General features: G+C 45.7%; 1 protein-coding gene across 1 annotated transcript in view; it reads left to right on the forward strand.

The window, feature by feature from the left end:
• The window catches only part of ankdd1a (ankyrin repeat and death domain containing 1A), a 250,896-nt gene that overhangs the window by 89,703 nt on the left and 139,945 nt on the right, over window positions 1-21,248 (forward strand). The window contains exon 9 of the mRNA XM_078241600.1: window positions 9,168-9,266. Within this exon, the coding sequence (XP_078097726.1) occupies window positions 9,168-9,266 (99 nt within the window). The remainder of the gene's footprint in view (window positions 1-9,167; window positions 9,267-21,248) is intronic.

Consider the following 21,248-nt stretch of genomic DNA (forward strand, 5'->3'; position numbering starts at 1 on the left):
ATGATCACTGTGACCTTGCCTTTCTTACACGCCTTTTTTATTTCCTGGTGTATCTTGTTCCCTACGTCCTGACTACTGCTCGGAGGCCTGTGCATAACTCCCATCACCGTCTTTTTACCTTTGCGGCTCCTTGAGGGACAAAGAATGTTAAAAAGACAAGCCTGAAGTCTTTGTGCCTTAAGGCACAGAGCATTTGCAATAAAGTAGAATAAATAAAATAAAATCACCAAAATAAATGTAAACCGGTATGACATAGCCGGGATTACAGAGACATGACTGCAGGGTGACCAGGGATGGGAACTGAATATCCAAGGAGTTTTAGTATTTAGGAAGGGCAGACATAAAGGAAAAGGTGATGGGATTGCATTGCTGGTTAAAGAGAAAATTAACATAACGAGGAAGTATATTAGCTCCGATGATGTATGGGTAGAGCTGAGAAACGGGAAAAAAATGTTAGTGTGTGTCATATTTAGACCACACTATGTGGTGATGTTGGGGATAGGATTGAACAGGGAATTAGAGATGCGTGCGATAAAGGAATATTTGTATAAATGGGTGACTTGAATCTGAATACAGGTTGGGCAGATCAAATTAGTAACAATACCATAGAGGTGGAATCCCTGGAGTGGGTACAGGATGGTTTTCTGGAGCAATATGTTGAAGAACCAACTGGAGGGCAGGTCATTCTAGATTGGGTGTTGTGCAATGAGAAATGAATAATTGATAATTTATTTGTACAAGGCCACTTGGGAAAGAGCAACTATAATATGATAAAATTCTTCATCAAGATGGGGAATGACGTAGTTGATTCTGAGACTAGGACCCTGACTCCAAATAAAGGAAAATATGATGATATGAGGCACGAGTTGTCTGTGATGGAGAAGATTACTTAAAGGGATAACAGTGGATAGGCAATGGCAAACATTCAAAGAGTGTATGAACTGCAACAATTGATCATTCCTGTTTGGCCCAAAAATACAATGGGAAAAACCATGGCTTACGAGGGAAATTAGAGATACTATTAGATCCAAGGAAGAAGCATACAAATTGTCCAGTAAAAACAACAGACCTCAGGATTGGAATCTGTTTAGAATTCAGCAAAGGAGCACAAAGGGATTGATTTTGTGAAGAGGATAAATGGTATGTTGGCCTTCATAGTGAGAAAATTTGAGTACAGGAGCAGGGACATTTTGTTGGAGTTAGATAGGACCTTGGTTAGACCACACCTAGAATATTGTGTGCAGTTTTAGTCTCCTTATCTGAGGAAGGATGTTCTTGTTATAGTGGGAGTGTAGCAAAGGTTTACCAGACTAATTCCTGGGATGGCAGGACTGATGCATGAGAAGAGGTTGAGTTGGTTAGCAATATGTTTGCTGGAGTTTAGAACAATGAGGGGGATCTCATAGAAACCTATAAAATTCTAACAGAACTATACAGGATAGATGCAGGAAGGATGTTCCCAATGGTAGAGGAGTCCAGACCCAGGGGTATAGTCTAAGGATATGGGGTAAACCATTTATGACTCAGATGAGCAGGAATTTCTTCACCAGAGAGTAGTGTATCTGTGGAATTCTCTCCCACAGGAAGCAGTTTAGGTCAAAACATTGTATGTTTTAAAGAAGGAGTTAGTTCTAACTCTTAGGGCTAAAAGGACCAAAGGATATGGGTGGAAAAAGGGAACAGGTTACTGAGTTAGTGGCGGAGCAGGTTCAAAGGGCCGAATTACCTATTTCTGCTCCGATTATCTATGTTTTCTATGTTTCATTACTCCATTGTATGGTTTTTCTTCTAGCTGAGCTGAGCGCTGTTCATTCTCTAGCTTCCTAGCTACAACTGCTGTGAATTTGGTGAAACACAATCACAAGGGTGTCTTATCTAATGCGGCCCCTAATTGCTAAACAACATCTCATTCTTTCTCCAAGCTTGTGCTTACTTTTCACATCTTAAACTCTCTAAGCACAATATTGACACAGTTCGAACTGAAACCAAAAACCTCGATACATGCAAGCACCTTTGTTTAACATGAATCTAACTAGAGTTTTCTTAAACAGAAACACTAAATTAAACTCACTTAAATCTATCCCTTATTTCTAATATCCGTCAATACAAACATAGATTACTTAAAATTACCTCTGTTTCCTGACAATGTGTCTGTGCCTACATCCCATAAAGGAGTAAAAAAAGTCACAGAAAGTTGTCACAATTCCATCGGTCACAAGGCCATCCCGCCCTTGTAGGTACATTTAATGATGCAGTCAGTTGGCCCAGCAAACAGCCACTGCAAACTGCAATATGATGAGTCATGTGGGGCCTTGAATTATTTACTCTCCGACATCTAAGACCCGAGGGCACTTAAACCAAAGAGAGGTCCTCTTTGATGACTTCTCCTGCTGTTGTTTGTAGCAAACAGCATTTGTCTGCAAACAATACTGCACCATATATGAAAAACGTTTGTCAGCTTTTTGTGCTCTCTTTTCCCATTATTGCAGTTTGTCTTGGTTTATAAATTCATAATGCACATGGAAATTTAGTTGTTTGAAAATTAACAGTCGCTTGGGGAAAAGGTGGGTTAAGGAAAGAACACCAAGACAGATTTGTTCATATGTAACTAACTTGCTTGAGTTTTTAAGTGCAAAGAACAAAGAAAATTACAGCACAGGAACAGGCCCTTCGGCCCTCCAAGCCTGCACCGACCATGCTGCCCGACTTAACCAAAACCCCCTACCCTTCCGGGCACTATATCCCTCTATTCCCATCCTAATCATGTATTTGTCAAGACGCCCCTTAAAAGTCACTACCGTATCCGCTTCCACTACCTCCCCGGCAACGGGTTCCAGACACCCACTACTCTCTGTGTAAAAAATCTGCCTCGTACATCTCCTTTAAACCCTGCCCCTTGCACCTTAAACCTATGCCCCCTAGTAATTGACTCTTCCACCCTGGAAAAAAGCTTCTGACTATCCACTCTGTCCATGCCTCTCACAATCTTGTATACTTCTATCAGGTCTCCCCTCAACCTCCGTCGCTCCAGTGAGAACAAACCAAATTTCTCCAACCTCTCCTCATAGCTAATGCCCTCCATACCAGGCAACAACCTGGTAAATCTTTTCTGTACCCTCTCCAAAGCCTCCACATCCTTCCGGTAGTGTGGCGACCAGAATTGAACACTATATTCCAAGTGCGGCCTAACTAAGGTTCTATAAAGCTGCAACATGACTTACCAATTTTTAAACTCAATACCCCGGCCGATGAAGGCAAGCATGCCGTATGTCTTCTTGACTACTTTCTCCACCTGCATTCCCACTTTCAGTGACGTATGTACTTGTACACCCAGATCCCTTTGCCTATCAATACTCTCAAGAGTTTTGCCATTTACTGTATATTTCCTATCTGTATTAGACCTTCCAAAATGCATTACCTCACATTTGTCCGGATTAAACTCCATCTGCCATCTTTTCGCCCAAGTGTCCAATCGATCTATATCCTGCTGTATCCTCTGATGGTCCTCATCGCTATCCGCAAATCCACCAACCTTTGTGTCGTCTGCAAACTTACTAATCAATCCAGTTACATTTTCCTCCAAATCATTTATATATATTTCAACAGCAAAGGCCCCAGCACTGATCCCTGAGGAAGGCCACTTGTCACAGCCCTCCATTCAGAAATGCACCCTTCCACTGCTACCCTCTGTCTTCTTTGACCGAGCCAGTTTTGTATCCACCTTGCCAGCTCACCTCTGATCCCATGCAACTTCACCTTCTGCACCAGTCTGCCATCAGGGATTTTGTGAAAGGCCTTACTGAAGTCCATGTAGACAACATCCACTGCCCTACCCTCACCAATCATCTTCGTCACTTCCTCGAAAAACTCGATCAAGTTTGTGAGACACGACCTCCCCTTCACAAACCATGTTGCCTCTCACTAATATGTCCACTTATTTCCAAGTGGGAATAAATCCTGTCTCGAAGAATCCTCTCCAATAATTTCCCTACCACTGATGTAAGGCTCACTAGCCTGTAATTACCTGGATTATTCTTGCTACCCTTCTTAAACAAAGGAACAAGATTGGCTATTCTCCAATCCCCTGGGACCTCCTCTGTGGCCAGTGAGGACACAAAGATTTCTCTCAAGGCCCCAGCAATTTCCTCCCTTGCCTCTCTCAGTATTCTGGGGTATATCCCATCAGGCCCTGGGGACTTGTCTATCTTATTGTTTCTCAAGAACCCCAATACCTCCTCCTTTTTGATCTCAACATGATTGAAACTATCTCCACCTCCTTTCCTTTAGGTAGCAGACAAGGCTGTTGATGTAGTGTATATGGACTTCCAAAAGTTATTTGATAAAATGCCATAAAACTTGTAAATAAATTTAGAGTTCATGGAATAAAAGGAACAGCAGCAATAAGAATACAAAATTCGCTGAGTGACAGGAAATAGAGAAAGTGATTAAGAGTACAGAGTATTCTTAATACTCAGTAGTTAGTATTTAGTACTCAGAGTACTAATGAGATAGAGAATCTGGTGAACTGGTGCGGCGACAATAATCTCTCCTTCAATGTCAACAAAACAAAGGAAATAGTCATCGATTTCAGGAAGCGTAGAGGAGAACATGCTGCTGTCTATATCAACGGGGACGAAGTGGAAAGGGCCAAGAGCTTCAAGTTTTTGGATGTCCAGATCACCATCAACCTGTCCTGGTCCCCCCATGCCGACACTATAGTTAAGAAAACCTACCAACGCCTCTACTTTCTCAGAAGACTAAGGAAATTTGGCATGTCAGCTACGAATCTCACCGACTTTTACAGATGCACCATAGAAAGCATTCTTTCTGGTTGTATCACAGCTTGGTATAGCTCCTGCTCTGCCCAAGACTGCAAGAAATTACAAAAGGTCGTGAATAAAGCCCAATCCATCACGCAAACCAGCCTCCCACCCATTGACTCTGTCTACACTTCCCGCTGTCTCGACAAAGCAACCAGCATAATTAAGGACCCCACGCACCCCGGACATTCTCTCTTCCATCTTCTTCCTTCGGGAAAAAGATACAAAAGTCTGAGGTCACGTACCAACCGACTCAAGAACAGCTTCTTCCCTGCTGCCGTCAGACTTTTGAATGGACCTACTTTGCATTAAGTTGATCTTTCTGTACACCCGAGCTATGATTGTAATGGTACATTCTGCACTCTCTCGTTTCCTTCTCGATAATCGGTATGCTCTGTCTGTAGAGCACGCAAGAAACAATTCTTTTCACTGTATGCTAATACATGTGACAATAATAAATCAAATCAAATCAAATTGATGTTGTTCGGACTTGATAGTTTATAGCAGGGTTCCACAGGGTCATTGTTAGGTCCTCTGCCCTTCCCGATATTTAAGTTTAAGTGGCACAATTCCAAAATGTGTTGATCACACCAAATCCTCAGCACATAATAGCAACAAGTTAATCTTTTGATTACCACTGCGACCTGAGTGACTCTGTTGAATAATCTTTTGCATTCTTGTTGCTGGGAAAAGAGAGCACAAAAAGCTGACAAACTGTTTTCATATATGGTGCAGTATTGTTTGCAGACAAATGACATTTGCTACAAACAACAGCGGGAGAAGTTATCAAAGAGGAACTCTCTTTGGTGCCCTCTGGTCTTAGATGTAGGAGCGTGAATAATTCAAGGCCCCACATGACTCATCATATTGCAGTGGCTGTTTGCTGGGCCAACTGACTGCATCATTAAATGTACCTACAAGGGCGGGATAGCCTTGTGACCTGAGAGGTTGCCGATGTAAATAGTCTGCAGTGACATCCTGAAGTTAAGAGCAGTAGGAGTTGAATCTTTTCTATATTAGTGTTTAAAATCCATCTCCACAAGTTTAATCATTACCTGCTGTTACGATTCCTGTTAGTGTTATAACTAGATGGGAAGATCCCAGAATAAAACCCTGGCTCAAAAGACTTTAACTTTTTTTTTATCAAACCCTCGTCAGACCCCACTTGGAGTACTGTGCTCAGTTCAGGTCGCCTCATTACAGGAAGGGTGTGGAAAAGATTGAAAGGGTGCAGAGGAGATTTACAAGGATGTTGCCTGGATTGAGTGGCATGCCTTATGAGGATAGGCTGAGGGAGCTTGGTCTTTTCTCCTTGGAGCGACGTAGGATGAGAGGAGACCTAATAGAGGTGTATAAGATGTCGAGAGGCATAGATCGGGTGGACTCTCAGAGGCTTTTTCCCAGGGTGGAAATGGCTGCTACGAGAGGACACAGGTTTAAGGTGCTGGGGGGTAGGTACAGGGGAAATGTTAGGGGGAAGTTTTTCACACAGAGGGTGGTGGGTGAGTGGAATCGGCTGCCGTCAGTGGTGGTGGAGGCAAACTCAATAGGGTCTTTTAAGAGACTCCTGGATGAGTACATGGGACTTAATAGCTTGGAGGGTTACAGGTAGGCCTCAAAGGTAGGGATATGTTTGGCACAACTTGTGAGGCCGAAGGGCCTGTTTTGTGCTGTAGTTTTTCTTTTCTATAGAGGAACAGAGTTACAGGTCCACTAATTAGCTTTAACAACACCAAGAAAAAAACATTTATATAACAAGAAAGAATGGATTATGATACAACACTCCTTTATTCCCCTTTAGCTTAACAATTACACATAGGTTTTAAGATTAACACAGATGACACAGTACACCTGAAGTTACAATGGTTTCATCAGATAGACTATTAATCCAGAAACTCAGCTAAGAATAAAGAAAATGACAGCGCGGGAACGGGCCCTTCGGTCCTCCAAGCCTGCACCAACCACGCTGCCCGACTGAACTACTCTTCCGGGGACCATATCCCTTTATTCTCATCCTATTCATATGTTTGTCAAGACACCCTTTAAAAGTCACTATCATATCTGCTTCCACTACCTCCACCGGCAGCAAGTTCCAGGCACCCACCACCCTCTGTGTAAAAAAAAAACTTGCCTCATCCATCTCCTTTAAACCTTGCCCCTCGTACCTTAAACCTATGCCCCCTAGTAATTGACTCTTCCAGCCTGGGAAAAAGGGTGCTAATGTTCTGGGTACCCCGGTTCGAATCCCGCCATGGCAGAATTTGAATTCAATAAAAAAATCTGGAATTAAGAATCTACTGATGACCATGAAACCATTGTCAGTGGTTGGAAAAACCCAGCTGGTTCACTAATGTCCTTTAGGGAAGGAAATCGGCCATCCTTACCTGGTCTGGCTAAATGTGACACAACAACAGGTTAAAGTCCAACAGATCAGTAAGTTTGTGGATGACACGAAAATGGCTGGACTTGCAGATAGTGAGGAACATTGTCAGAGGCTACAGAAGGATATAGATAGGCTGGAAATTTGGGCAAAGAAATGGCAGATGGAGTTCAATCCAGATAAATGCGAAGTGATGCTTTTTGGTAGAACTAACGTAGGGGGGAGCTATACGATAAATGGCAGAACCATAAAGGGTGTAGATACGCAGAGGGACCTGGGTGTGCAAGTCCACAGATCCTTGAAGGTGACGGCACAGGTGGAGAAGGTAGTGAAGAAGGCATATGGCATGCTTGCCTTTATAGGACGGGGCATAGAGTATAAAAGTTGGGGTCTGATGATGCAGTTGTATAGAACGTTGGTTTGGCCGCATTTGGAATACTGCGCCCAGTTCTGGTCGCCACACTACCAGAAGGACGTGGAGGCTTTAGAGAGAGTGCAGAGGAGGTTTACCAGGATGTTGCCTGGTATGGAAGGGCTTAGTTATGAGGAGAGATTGGGTAAACTGGGGTTGTTCTCACTGGAAAGACGGAGGATGAGGGGTGACCTAATAGAGGTGTATAAAATTATGAAAGGCATAGATAGGGTGAACGGTGGGAAGCTTTTTCCCAGGTCGGTGGTGACGTTCACGAGGGGTCATAGGTTCAAGGTGAGGGGGGGGAGGTTTAACACGGATATCAGAAGGACGTATTTTACACAGAGGGTGGTGGGGGCCTGGAATGCGTTGCCGGGCAAGGTGGTGGAGGCAGGCACACTGGGAACGTTTAAGACTTATCTAGATAGCCACATGAACGGAGTGGGAATGGAGGGATACAAAAGAATGGTCTAGTTTGGACCAGGGAGCGGCGTGGGCTTGGAGGGCCGAAGGGCCTGTTCCTGTGCTGTATTGTTCTTTGTTCTTTGTTTATTTGGCAGCACAAGCTTTCGGAATCTCGCTCCTTCATCAGGTGAGGGAGGACTTGAGTTCACAAACAGGGCATATACAGACACAAACTCAATTCGGTAAATCCCAGATGATTGTCACATGAGAGTCTCCACGTCCAAAACATGTTTTAAAATCTTCTCAAAATAATGCTTTCACTTAGTGTTGCATTTTGAAATCCAGGCCAGGTTTTTCAATGACACTGCTTCTGCTCCACTTTTAACACTGAATCCAGTCCAAGATTTTACACCACCCTTTAGAATTTCTTGGTCTTGACTGCTGCCCAAACTGATAACAATTGCATTAGCCCTCGAATCCGAGGCTTTTATTAAAATTACATCAAAATGTTTCATCTACCTCTGAAGGTCTGCTGTCCCACTTTACATCTAGTTAATGCAGTTGTCTCTTTAACTCGGAGCACTTTGTTTTTGTTTACTCTTCAAGTTCTTCTGAACAATACCTTCGTCTCTGTTCACTTAACTTCAGTCATCTGAAACCTTCCTTCTGTCCCAGTTCCCTGGTTGACTGAACTGTATCTTGTTTCTCAGGAAGCGTGCATCTTTGCAACTCTCTTGTCCTGTCTAGCTTCTGGCAGAATTGAGAACTGCTCACATCTTGGTGAGCTGTCTCAAACTGCCCTAATTTCCATTTAGACGAAGAACAAAGGAAGCCATCTTCCTCTGGGAAGTGGGCCTCTTGCCAAGCAAGCTCCTGCAACTAGAAATACAGTTGGAACTTAACCAAGCTCCACACATTTAAACACCTTTGTCCAGCATGAACCTAACCATAGGTCCCTTCTAGGTCAGAAACGTTAACCTAAATCCACCTAAAACTATACCTTATTTCTAATGTTTGCCACAAATATAAATCCTTTAAAACTACCTTTATTTTTCTTATATACACTTGGTGTGTTGCCCTCTTGAATATTAAACATAAGCACAACCTTTCCCTTTGAGGATTTTAAGTCCATTTTCTGTTTTTCCAACAGAAGAACATGAACGGTCTCCATTACGCAGCACTTCATGGTTGGGTGAAGGTGTCAGAGCTGCTGATTGAAGCTGAAATAAAGTTGGATGCAGTAAACTATGTGAGTCCACAAAGTTGTGTCTGTAAGAAATTGAGTTCCTTCAAGGGACCAAGTTGTGACTTGGTCAGTATTACAGTGTTACACTATTACAGTAAATTTCAAAGTAGTTCACCCAGCTAGCATGTTTCACCCCCACACTCTCCCCACCCACACACACATTTTCACCTCCGTATGGGGCCATATTCAGGGCCTTTCCCAGATATACCACTGTATCAATTATGTAATGAGGGTATTAAGAAGCACACAGTAAAGGAATATAAATGGAGTTGAAGTATAGATCGTTGTTGATGTAATTGAATTGAGAAGCAGGCTCAAGGGGCTGAATGGCCTGCTTCTACTATGAGAGACAGGAGGAGACCCTGGAGCTCTGATCCAGGGATTAAACTAAGTTGTTCCAATCATGCTCTCCACTGATTGAAGGATGCAACAAGGAGCTGGTAGACAGGTGCTTGCCCATGCTGACCTCTAGCCTATAGAAGGGACGCACCGGAGGCTGCAGTTCTCACCACTTCACCACCACTAAAAAATGTCTATACTCCTGTTTACATAATGTTAAATTTCGTGCAGGCTGTTGATGTTACATAATGGAAGTGAAAGGAGGTGGAGTTTTATTTCAGTTCCTTCAGGAGCCAATTGAAAACGCTGTGATGGGGCCACAGGAATGCTTTAGAGCACAACTTCTGTTCTCTTTGTAAATGTGAGTTATGCCATCTCCGTGAAACAGAGCAATATGCATTAGTACCACCATTAAATCAGGGATCAATACAGTGTAAAGCTCTTTGGTAGACTACGTCATTAAATACGCCCAGGACCTTGGGCTCGTGCAAGGATCATCATACGGCACTGGCCAAAACTCCAGGTACTTTTTTTGATATATTATTTTTAAGTTTTTTACATGAAGGGAAGTCATGTTGGAGTTGTATAGAACTTTGGTGAGGCCACAGCTAGCGTACTGTGAGCAGTTCTGGTTGCCACATTATTGGAAGGATGTGATTGCACTGGAGGGGGTGCAGTGGAGATTCACCAGGGTGCTGCCTGGGATGGAACATTTAAGTTATGAAGAGAGGTTGGATAGACTTGGGTTGTTTCGTTGGAGCAGAGAAAACTGAGGGGCAACCTGATCGAGGTGTACAAGATTATGAGGGGCATAGAAAGGGTGGACAGGAGGTTGCTGTTCCTTTTAATTGAAGGGTCTGTCACGAGGGGACACACGTTGAAGGTGAGGGGCAGGGGGGGAAGTTTGAAAAGATGTAAGGGGCAAGTTTTTCACACAGAGAATGGTGAATGCCTGGAAAGCGCTGCTGGAGGAGGTGGTGGAAGCAGATACTATAACAATGTTCAAGAGGCATCTGGATAGATACATGAATAGGCAGCGAATAGAGAGATATGGACCACGTAGAGGCAAGAAAATATTAGATTAGAGAGGCATCTGTGTTGGCACAGACTTGGTGGGCCGAAGGGCCTGTTCCTGTGCTGTACTGTTCTTTGGTGTGTTGCCAGGATCAAGGATGTCTCTGAGCGATTGCAGAACATTCTGAAGCCAGAGGTCGTTGTACACATTGGTACAAACAACATAGGTAGAAAAAAGGATGAAGTCCTGCAGAATGAGTATGGGGAGTTAGAAAAGTTAGTAAGCAGGGCCTCAAGGGTAGTGATCACTGATTACTCCCAGTGCCACATGCCAGTGAGGACAGAAATAGAAAGATAGGCCAGATGAATGTGTGGCTGAGGAGCTGGGGCAGGGATTTAGGTTCTTGGATCATTGGGATCTCTTTGGCAGTAGAGGTGACCTGGACAAGAGGAACTGGTTGTACTTGAACTGGAGGGGGTCCAATATTTTTGAGGGGAGATTTGCTAGTGCTACCCGGGAGGTTTAAACTAGTTTGGCAGGGGGTGGGATTCTGAGCAAGAGAGGGGCCAACGAGAAGTCAGGAGAAAATACAGTAGCCAACGAGAGCAAGTTTAGTAGTCAATATAGCCAGGGGCACAGAAAAGGGAGAGAAAATAGAACAGTACAGCACAGAACAGGCCCTTCGGCCCACGATGTTGTGCCGAGCTTTGTCTGAAACCCAGATCAAGCTATTTCCTCCCTATCATCCCGAAGTACTCCATGTGCCTATCCAATAGCTTCTTAAATGTTCCTAAAGTTTCTGACTCCACTATCCCTGCAGGCAGTCCATTCCACACCCCAACCACTCTCTGAGTAAAAAACCTACCCTTGGACATCCTTCCTATATCTCCCATCATGAACCCTATAGTTATGCCCCCTAGTTACCGCTCCATTCACCCAAGGAAATAGTCTTTGAACGTTCACTCTATCTATCCCCCTCATCATCTTATAAACCTCTATCAAGTCTCCTCTCAACCTCCTCCGCTCCAAAGAGAAAAGCCCAAGTTCCCTCAACCTTTCCTCATAAGACCTACCCTCCAAACCAGGCAGCATCCTGGTAAATCTCCTTTGCACTCTTTCCAGCGCTTCCACATCCTTCTTATAGTGATACTTCTGGTTTCAACTGCATTTATTTCAATGCACGAGGCTTATCAGCTAAGGTGGATGAGCTCAGAGTGTGGATTGGCATTGGGGACTGGGATATTATCGCCATGACAAACATGACTGAGAGAAGGGCAGGACTGGCAGCTGAATGTTCCAGGATGCTACAGGCGTGATGGAGGTACAGGTAAGTGAGGAGGGAGGGGTAGTTGCCTTTTTGATAAGGGAGAGCGTAACAACAGTCCTTAGGGGATATTCTTGGGGACTCATCAAATGAGGTCATATGGATAAAACTTAGAAACAAGAGAGGGACAGTCACTCCTTGGGGGAGGCAGTGGCAGAGTGGTATTGTCACTGGACTAATATTTCAGAGACCTAGGGTAATGCTCTGGGGACCCAGGTTTGAATCCCACCATAGCAATTAGTGAAATTTGAATTGAATAAAAATCTGGAATTTTAAAAAAAGTCTGATGATGACCATGAAACTATTGTTGACTGTCTTAAAAGCCCATCTGGTTCACTAATGTTCTTTAGGGAAGAAAATCTGCCGTCTTTACCTTTCACTCTTAGAGGAACACTTTGGCCCTGAACTCTCTCTATTTCACTTTTAAAAGACTCCCACTTTTCAAATGTAGATTTACCTGTAAGTAGGTGCTCCCATTATACTTTTTCCAGATCATGTCTAATGATATTGAAATCGGCCTTCACCCAGTTCAGACACTGTGTGTGTTGGGGGGGGGGGCAACCATTCCCCCTCAACCCCGAAATGGCCCCTCAAACTACGTGACCCTTCTCCACCCTCTCATCCCACCCCCCTCACACTCTTTCCCAGCCTCTCTCATCCCACCACCCTGTCCCCCAGAAACACCAAAACCTGTTAATGGGCCTGGGCTGGGCAGTGAGTCTTGGTTGAACTCTGGAGGATGATGGCGACTCGCTGTTGTGTACACTGGGATCCTGCCCCTGTTGCCACTGAAGTCTGACTCCTACCTGTTCTCCAAATGCACACTGCCACCTTTGCCCACGTAGCAGTAAGGGTTGGGAACACAAGTTTGTGGGGCCAGTCGGGGCGTCAACGGGGGAGAGAGGGGTGGGCAGGGGGTCCAGTTTCCCGAAGAGTCCGGTGGATGTTCGGGAAAGTAGGGCAGGCATTGTGTAACATGTGGCCGAGTTTCGCACAGCACAACAGTCAACGCCTCGATGCATGGGAATGGGGAGCACTCAGCTCTGTGGGGGGAGAATCAGACACACATTAGTCACAACTGTGAATTGCAAATAAAAGTTTATTGTGCTCTTAACATTTAGCCCAAAGAAACCTTGACTACTGGTGACCTTCACCCGTGCCCTGTTAGTGAACCTACAATTTTCGGAGAATCTCAGGGCAGGTTTCTTGCCAGACATCTTTGTGGCGTTACTGGCTCTGTGTCCAATTTTGCAGCTTATATACAGCTCTGACTTGTTACGGGAGTGCAGGTGCACTCAGTTTGAGCCAGTCGTGGTAAAATTTCCTTGTGAGAAATTTGAAGGGAATCTGGTTTCAATTGAGGGTCAGCCATCTCTCGGGGTGCTGATTGGCTCTCATTCAACAAGCTCCTGTGTCCAGGGGGTGTGCAATGCTCAAGGCTCTCATTCATCAGAAGGAATGCTCGCAAGCAGGGGTTGTGCATGGCAGCGCAGCGCGATTCCTGTGCAAGGTACCAGTGAGGTCAGTATGTTCACTTGGGGGTGGTAGGGGAGAGATATGGATGGATGGGTTGCGATATCCAGCTCAGTGGGAGGATGGGGACAGGGGCCAGCTATGTCTGTGTTGGGCGGGGGGGGTGGGAATCGGGTGTGAAGCCAGCGATGTCCTTGAGGGGTGTTGACATGAGAGAGAGGCCGGCGATGTTCTGTGTTTGCGGGGGGAGCATGACGACATTGTAGGAGGCTAGGGAGGAAATTGCAGGTCCCCTAGCAGAGATATTTGAATCATCGATAGTCACAAGTGAGGTGCCTGAAGATTGGAGGGTGGCAAATGTTGTGCCGTTGTTTAAAAAGAGCTGCAGGGAAAAGCGTGAGAACTATAGGCCGGTGAGCCTCACATCTGTGGTGGGTAAGTTCATAGAATCATAGAAACCCGACAGTACAGAAAGAGGCCATTCGGCCCATCGAGTCTGCACCGACCACAATCCCACCCAGGCCCTACCCCCATATCCCGACATATTTTACCCGCTAATCCCTCTAATCTACACATCTCAGGACACTAAGGGGCAATTTTAGCATGGCCAATCAACCTAACCCGCACATCTTTGGACTGTGGGAGGAAACCCGGAGGAAACTTGTTGGAAGGTATTTTGAGAGACAGATCTACAGACTTTAGAGACGCAAGGACTGATTAGGGACAGTCAGCATGGCTTTGTGAGTGGAAAATCATGTCTCACAAATTTGATTGAGTTTTTTGAAGGGGTAACCAAGAAGGTAGATGAGGACAGTGCAGTTGATGTTGTCTACATGGACTTTCGCAAGGCCTTTAACAAGGTACTGCATGGTAGGTTGTTGCATAAAGTTAAATATCACGGGATCCAGGGTGAGGTAGCTAAATGGATACAAAATTGACTTGATGACAGAAGCCAGAGGGTGGTTGTAGAGGGTTGTTTTTCAAACTGGAGATCTGTGACTAGCGGTGTGCCTCAGGGATCGGTGCTGGGTCCACTGTTATTTGTCATTTTTATTAATGATTTGGATGAGAATATAGGAGGCATGATGAGTTTGCAGATGACACCAAGATTGGTGACATAGTGGACAGCGAAGAAGGTTATCTCGGATTGCAACGGGATCTTGGCCAGTGGGCTGACGAATGGGAGATGGAGTTTAATTTAGATAAATGTGAGGTGATGCATTTTGGTAGATTGAGCCAGGGCAGGACTTGCTCAGTTAATGGTAGGTCGTTGGGGAGAATTAGAGAACAAAGAGATCTGGGAGTACATGTTCATAGCTCTTTGAAAGTGGAATCACAGGTGGACAGTGTGGTAAAGAAGGCATTCAGCATGCTTGGTTTCATTGGTCAGAACATTGAATACTGGAGTTGGGACGTCTTGTTGAAGTTGTACAAGACATTGGTAAGGCCACACTTGGAATACTTTGTACAGTTCTGGTCACCCTATTATAGAAAGGATATTATTAAACTAGAAAGAGTGCAGAAAGGATTTACTAGGATGCTACCGGGACTTGATGGTTTGAGTAATGAGAGGCTGGATAGACTGGGACTTTTTTCTCTGGCGTGTAGGAGGCTGAGCGGCGATCTTATAGAGGTCTATAAAATAATGAAGAGCACAGATCAGCTGGATAGTCAATATCTTTTCCCAAAGGTAGGGGAGTCTAAAACTAGAGGGCATAGGTTTAAGGCCAAGCTCAAGGGCGTACTACCAAGTTACCACCAACACGTCTCCTGTCCCACCAGAGGCCCAAACATCCTAGGCCACTGCTACACAAATATCAAACATGCCGACCGCTCTATCGCCTGCCCACGCTTTGGCAAATCAGACCACAAGGCTGTGCTCCTGCTCCCGGCTTACAAGCAAAAAGTGAAGCGGGAGAATCCATCAAAGAAAGTCGTGCAATGTTGGTCTGAGGAATTTGATGATCACCTACGGGGCTGCTTGGAGTCAGTGGACTGGTCAGTATTTAAAAACTCTGCGACCAGCCTGAACGAGTACGCCACTACAGTAACTGACTTCATTGGTAAGTGTGTAGAAGACTGTGTGCCAAAGAAGCAAATCCGTGTGTTCCCCAACTGGAAACCATGGATGAACAGGGATATCCACTGCTTGCTCAAATCCAGGTCTGAGGCGTTCAAGTCAGGCCGACACTGACCTATACAAGAAAGCCAGATACCATCTAAGGAGATCCATCAAAGATGCCAAAAGACAATACCGGACCAAGCTAGAGTCCCAGGCTATCCACATCGACTCCTGCTGACTATGGCAAGGTCCTCAAGACATAACAGGCTACAAGGTGAAGGCATGTAAAATCACCGGCTCCAACGCACCCTTCCCTGATGAGCTCAATGCATTCTACGCACGTTTTGAGCAAGAGGTCAGTGAGAGGATGCCCTCCACCCTGGAAGCCCTGGATGAACCTGTATCTGGGGTCACCATTGCAGATGTCAGAGCAGCTTTTTTGAAGGTCAACCCACGGAAAGCGACTGGCCGGATGGGGTACCCGGACATCTGCAGTAGTGACCCCAGATACAGGTTTAAGAACATGACCATCATCCCTGTACCGAAGAAAAACCAAGCAGTGTGACTTAATGACTATCGGCCGGTTTGTCTGACATCCATCATTATGAAATGCTTCGAAAGGCTAGTCATGGCACCAATCAATTCGGGTCTCCCGGACTACCTGGATCCACTACAGTTTGCCTACCGCCGCAACAGGTCCACAGCAGACGCCATTTCCCTGGCCCTGCACTCAACCCTGGAACATTTGGATAACAAGGACACCCATGTCAGACTCCTATTTATTGACTACACTCAGCCTTCAACACTATTATTCCCACGAGATTCATCTCCAAATTCCATGGGCTGGGCTCGGCACCTCCCTCTGCGACTGGATCCTGAACTTCCTAACTCAGACCACAATCAGTAAGGATAGGCAACAACACCTCCTCCACGATCATCCTCAACACCGGTGCCCCACAAGGCTGTGTTCTCAGCCCCCTACTATACTCCTTATACACCTCTGACTGCGGCCAAATTCCCCTCCAATTCAATTTTCACGTTTGCTGACGACACCACTGTGGTGGGTCGGACCTCAAACAATGATGAGACAAAGTACAGGAATGAGATAGAGAATCTGGTGAACTGAACAAGTGCGACAACAATAATCTCTCCCTCAATGTCAACAAAACGAAGGAGATTGTCATCGACTTCAGGAAACGTAGAGGAGATCATGCCCCTGTCTACAAAGGGTTGAGAGCTTCAAATTTTTAATTGTCCAGATCACCAACAACCTGTCCTGGTCCCCCCCATGCTGACACTATAGTTAAGAAAGCCCATCAACATCTCTACTTTCTCAGAAGACTAAGGAAACTTGGCATGTCAGCTATGACTCTCACCAACTTTTCCAGATGCACCATAGAAAGAATTCTATCTGGTTGTATCACAGCTTGGTATGGCTCCTGCTCTGCCCAAGACTGCAAGGAACTACAAAAGGTCGGGAATGTAGCCCAATCCATCACACAAACCAGCCTCCCATCCATTGGCTCTGTCTACACTTCCGGCTGCCTCGACAAAGCAACCAGCATAATTAAGGACCCCACGCACCCCGGACATTCTCTCTTCCACCTTCTTCCTTCGGGAAAAAGATACAAAAGTCTGAGGTCACGTACCAACTGGTTCAAGAACAGCTTCTTCCCTGCTTCTGTCAGACTTTTGAATGGACTTACCTTGCATTAAGTTGATCTTTCTCTACACCCTAGCTATGACTGTAATAGTACATTCTGCACTCTCTTTCCTTCTCTATGAATGGTATGCTTTGTCTGTATAGCGTGCAAGAAACAATACTTTTCACTGTATGTTAATACATGTGACAATAATAAATCAAATCAAATCAAAGGTGAGAGGGAAGAGATACAAAAGTGTCCAGAGGGCAATTTTTTCACACAGAGGCTGGTGAGTGTCTGGAACAAGCTGCCAGAGGTAGTAGTAGATGCGGGTACAATTTCGTCTTTTAAAAAGCGTTTAGACAGTTACATGGTTAAGATGTATATAAAGAGATATGGGCCAAATGCGGGCAATTGGGATTAGCTTAGGGGTTTTAAAAAAAGGGCGACATGGACACGTTGAGCCGAAGGGCCTGTTTCCATGCTGTAAACCTCTGTGACTCTATGACAGAGGCTAGCTATGTCTGTATGAGGAGGATGGGGAGAGAGGCCAGCGGTGTCTGTGTGGGGGGAGGGATGGGGCACCCGCAATATCCGGCTCAGTGGGGGGGATGGGGACAGAAGCTAACCATGCTCTGTGTGGGGGGGTGATGGGGAGAGAGGCCAGTGATGTCTGTGGGGGGGCTGCAGGGGGAGCCCATGATATCTGGCTCAGTGGAGGGATGGGGACAGAGGCCAACGATGTCTGTATGGGGGTGATGGGGATAGAGACCAGTGATGTCTGTGATGGGGGAATGGGGTGAGAGGCCAACGATGAGGCCAGCAATGTTTGTGGGGGTTTGAGGGCAGTGATCTTAGTGCTGGGAGGTCTTTTTAGCAATCTCCCAGAGAAGTGCGCATGCGCAGGTTCCCACTCACCGCGCCGATTTTAGCCTCTTCAGCGTGAAAAGGCCCCGCCTCCACGCTTTTAATGATATCCATGATAGTGACCTCTGCAGTGCACAGAGTTTGGGAGATTCTTGTCTGAAGTCATTCTGAAAAAACCAACGTGATTTACTCCCATTTTCCCGTGAATTCGAAACTTAGAACTTATCTGGGAGAATCGCGGCCTTGTTTGTGGACTATCCTTATGCCTTTCCATAATGACTTTGAAACTTAGAGTTATGGTCACTATCACCAAAATGCTCGCCCACTGACAGTTCGACCACTTGCCCAGCTTCATTTCCCAGGATTAGGTCTAGCATTGCCCCACCCATAGAATAGAATCCGTACAGTGCAGAGGAGACCATTTGGCCCATCGAGCCTTCACCAACAACAATCCCACCCAGGCCCTAGCCCCTGTAACTACATGTATTTACCCTACTAGATCCCCTCACTAAAGGGCAATTTAGCATGGCTAGTCAACATCTGTGGACTATGGGAGCAAATCAGAGCACCCGAAGGAAACCCACGCACACACAGGAACAACGTGCAAACTCCACACAGACAGTGACCTGAGGCCGGAATTGAACCCGGGTCCCTGGCGCTGAGAAGCAGTAGTGTCACCGTACCTCCTTAAATAGGACTATCTACGTATTGGCACATAAAGTTCCCCTGGATGCAATTTAAAAATTCCACCCCATCTAATCCTTTCACACAGTAATAACTCCAGGAGTCAGCTGTGAAGGAACTGTGCTTTCCCTCCCCCTCCAAGTTCAAGGGCTCTCCCTCGCTCCTTGGGCACCAGGGCTGCTTCGTCTTTTGGCTCTTGGCTTGTTTCCTATTTTGTCCTCCGTTTGGTAAAGTGGTAAAGGGGCGGCACGGTAGCACAGTGGTTAGCACTGCTGCTTCACAGCTCCAGGGTCCTGGGTTCGATTCTCGGCTCGGGTCACTGTCTGTGTGGAGTTTGCACATTCTCCTCGTGTCTGCGTGGGTTTCCTCCGGGTGCTCCGGTTTCCTCCCACAGTCCAAAGATGTGCGGGTGAGGTTGATTGGCCAGGTTAAAAATTGCCCCTTAGAATCTTAAGATGCGTAGGTTAGAGGGATTAGCGGGTAAAATATGTGGGGGTAGGGCCTGGGTGGGATTGTGGTCGGTGCAGACTCGATGGGCCGAATGGCCTCCTTCTGCACTGTAGGGTTTCTATGATTTCTATGATTCTATGGTGTTTAGCATACCGGTGAGTGCCTCTTTCTTGACGATCAACAAATTATTATTGGAGGTGGTTCTTCTTCACCAACTGCATCTGGCTGGGCTTCTGCTGTTTCGGTCTCCATTTCAGAGTCTGAGATCTTACATGGCATTTCAAGGCCTCCTGTTGGTAGAGGTGTTTTGTCCCCCCTCCGTGTACTTGGGGTCTCCGATGGCATACTCACCGAGTTGGCTGTTTCTGTTGACAGCTCCTGACGTTTTAGGTGGTCCGCATATTTTCTTTGGACTTTTACCACATAGAACACTGGCCTACACTGTTTCGGAGAGAATTGTTCCTGGTGTCCATGGGGTGCTGCTTCCAAAATTTCATACTAAGACCATGTCTCCCTCTGAAAAGACTCTATCTGCTTTTATTTTCTCTTGGCCCCGTTTTTGGACTTCTTGCTTCTTTTCCACTCTTCTATTTAAGTACGGAAATATAACAAAGAACAAAGAAAATTACAGCACAGGAACGGACCCTTCGGCCCTCCAAACCTGCACCGACCATGCTACCCGACTTAACTAAAAAACACCCTACCCTTCTGGGAACCATATCCCTCTATTCCCATCCCATTCATGTACTTGTCAAGACGCCCCTTAAAAGTCACTACTGTATCCGCTTCCACTACCTCCCCCGGCAACGTGTTCCAGGCACCCACCACTCTCTGTATAAAAAATCTGCCTCCTACATCTCCTTTAAACCTCGCACCTTAAACCTATGCCTTCTAGTAATTGACTCTTCCACTCTGGGATAAAGCTTCTGACTATCCACTCTGTCCATGCCTCTCATAATCTTGTAGACTTCTATCAGGTCTCCCCTCAACCTCCGTCACTCCAGTGAGAACAAACCAAGTTTCTCCAACCTCTCCTCAGAGCTAATGCCCTCCATATCAGGCAACATCCTGGTAAATCTTTTCTGGACCCTCTCCAAAGCCTCCACATCCTTCTGGGAGTGTGGCGACCAGAATTGACCACTCTATTCCAAGTGCGGCCTAACTAAGGTTCTATAAAGCGTCAACATGACTTGCCAATTTTTAAACTCGATACCCCGGCCGATGAAGGCAAGCATGCCGTATGCCTTCTTGACTACCTTCTCCACCTGCATTACCACTTTCAGTGACCTGTGCACCTGTACACCCAGATCCCTTTGCCTATCAATACTCTTAAGGGTTCTGCCATTTACTGTATATTTCCTATCTGTATTAGACCTTCCAAAATGCATTACCTCACATTTGTCCAGATTAAACTCCATCTGCCATCTCTCCGCCCAAGTTTCCAACCGATCTATATCCTGCTATATCCTCTGATGGTCCTCATCGCTATCCGCAAATCCACCAACCTTTGTGTCGTCCGCAAATTTACTAATCAATCCAGTTACATTTTCCTCCAAATCATTTATATATATTACAAACAGCAAAGGTCCCAGCACTGATCCCTGAGGAATGCCACTTGTCACAGCCCTCCATTCAAAAACACACCCTTCCACTGCTACCCTCTCTTCTTTGACTGAGCCATTTTGTATCCATCATGCCAGCTCACCTCTGATCCCATGCGACTTCACCTTCTGCACCAGTCTGCCATGAGGGACCTTGTCAAAGGCCTTACTGAAGTCCATGTAGACAACATCCACTGCCCTACCCTCATCAATCATCTTCGTCACTTCCTCGAAAAACTCGATTAAGTTCTTGAGACACGACCTCCCCTTCACAAAACCATGTTGCCTCTCACTAATACGTCCACTTATTTCCAAGTGGGAATAAATCCTGTCTCAAAGAATCCTCTCCAATAATTTCCCTACCACTTATGTAAGGCTCACCGGCCTGTAATTACCTGGATTATTCTTGCTACCCTTCTTAAACAAAGGAACAACATTGGCTATTCTCCAATCCTCTGGGACCTCCCCTGTAGCCAGTGAGGATACAAAGGTTTCTCTCAAGGTCCCAGCAATTTCCTCCCTTGCCT

This window comes from Mustelus asterias, chromosome 24 (genome assembly GCF_964213995.1).
Source record: "Mustelus asterias chromosome 24, sMusAst1.hap1.1, whole genome shotgun sequence".
In the NCBI taxonomy this organism is placed as follows: domain Eukaryota; kingdom Metazoa; phylum Chordata; class Chondrichthyes; order Carcharhiniformes; family Triakidae; genus Mustelus; species Mustelus asterias.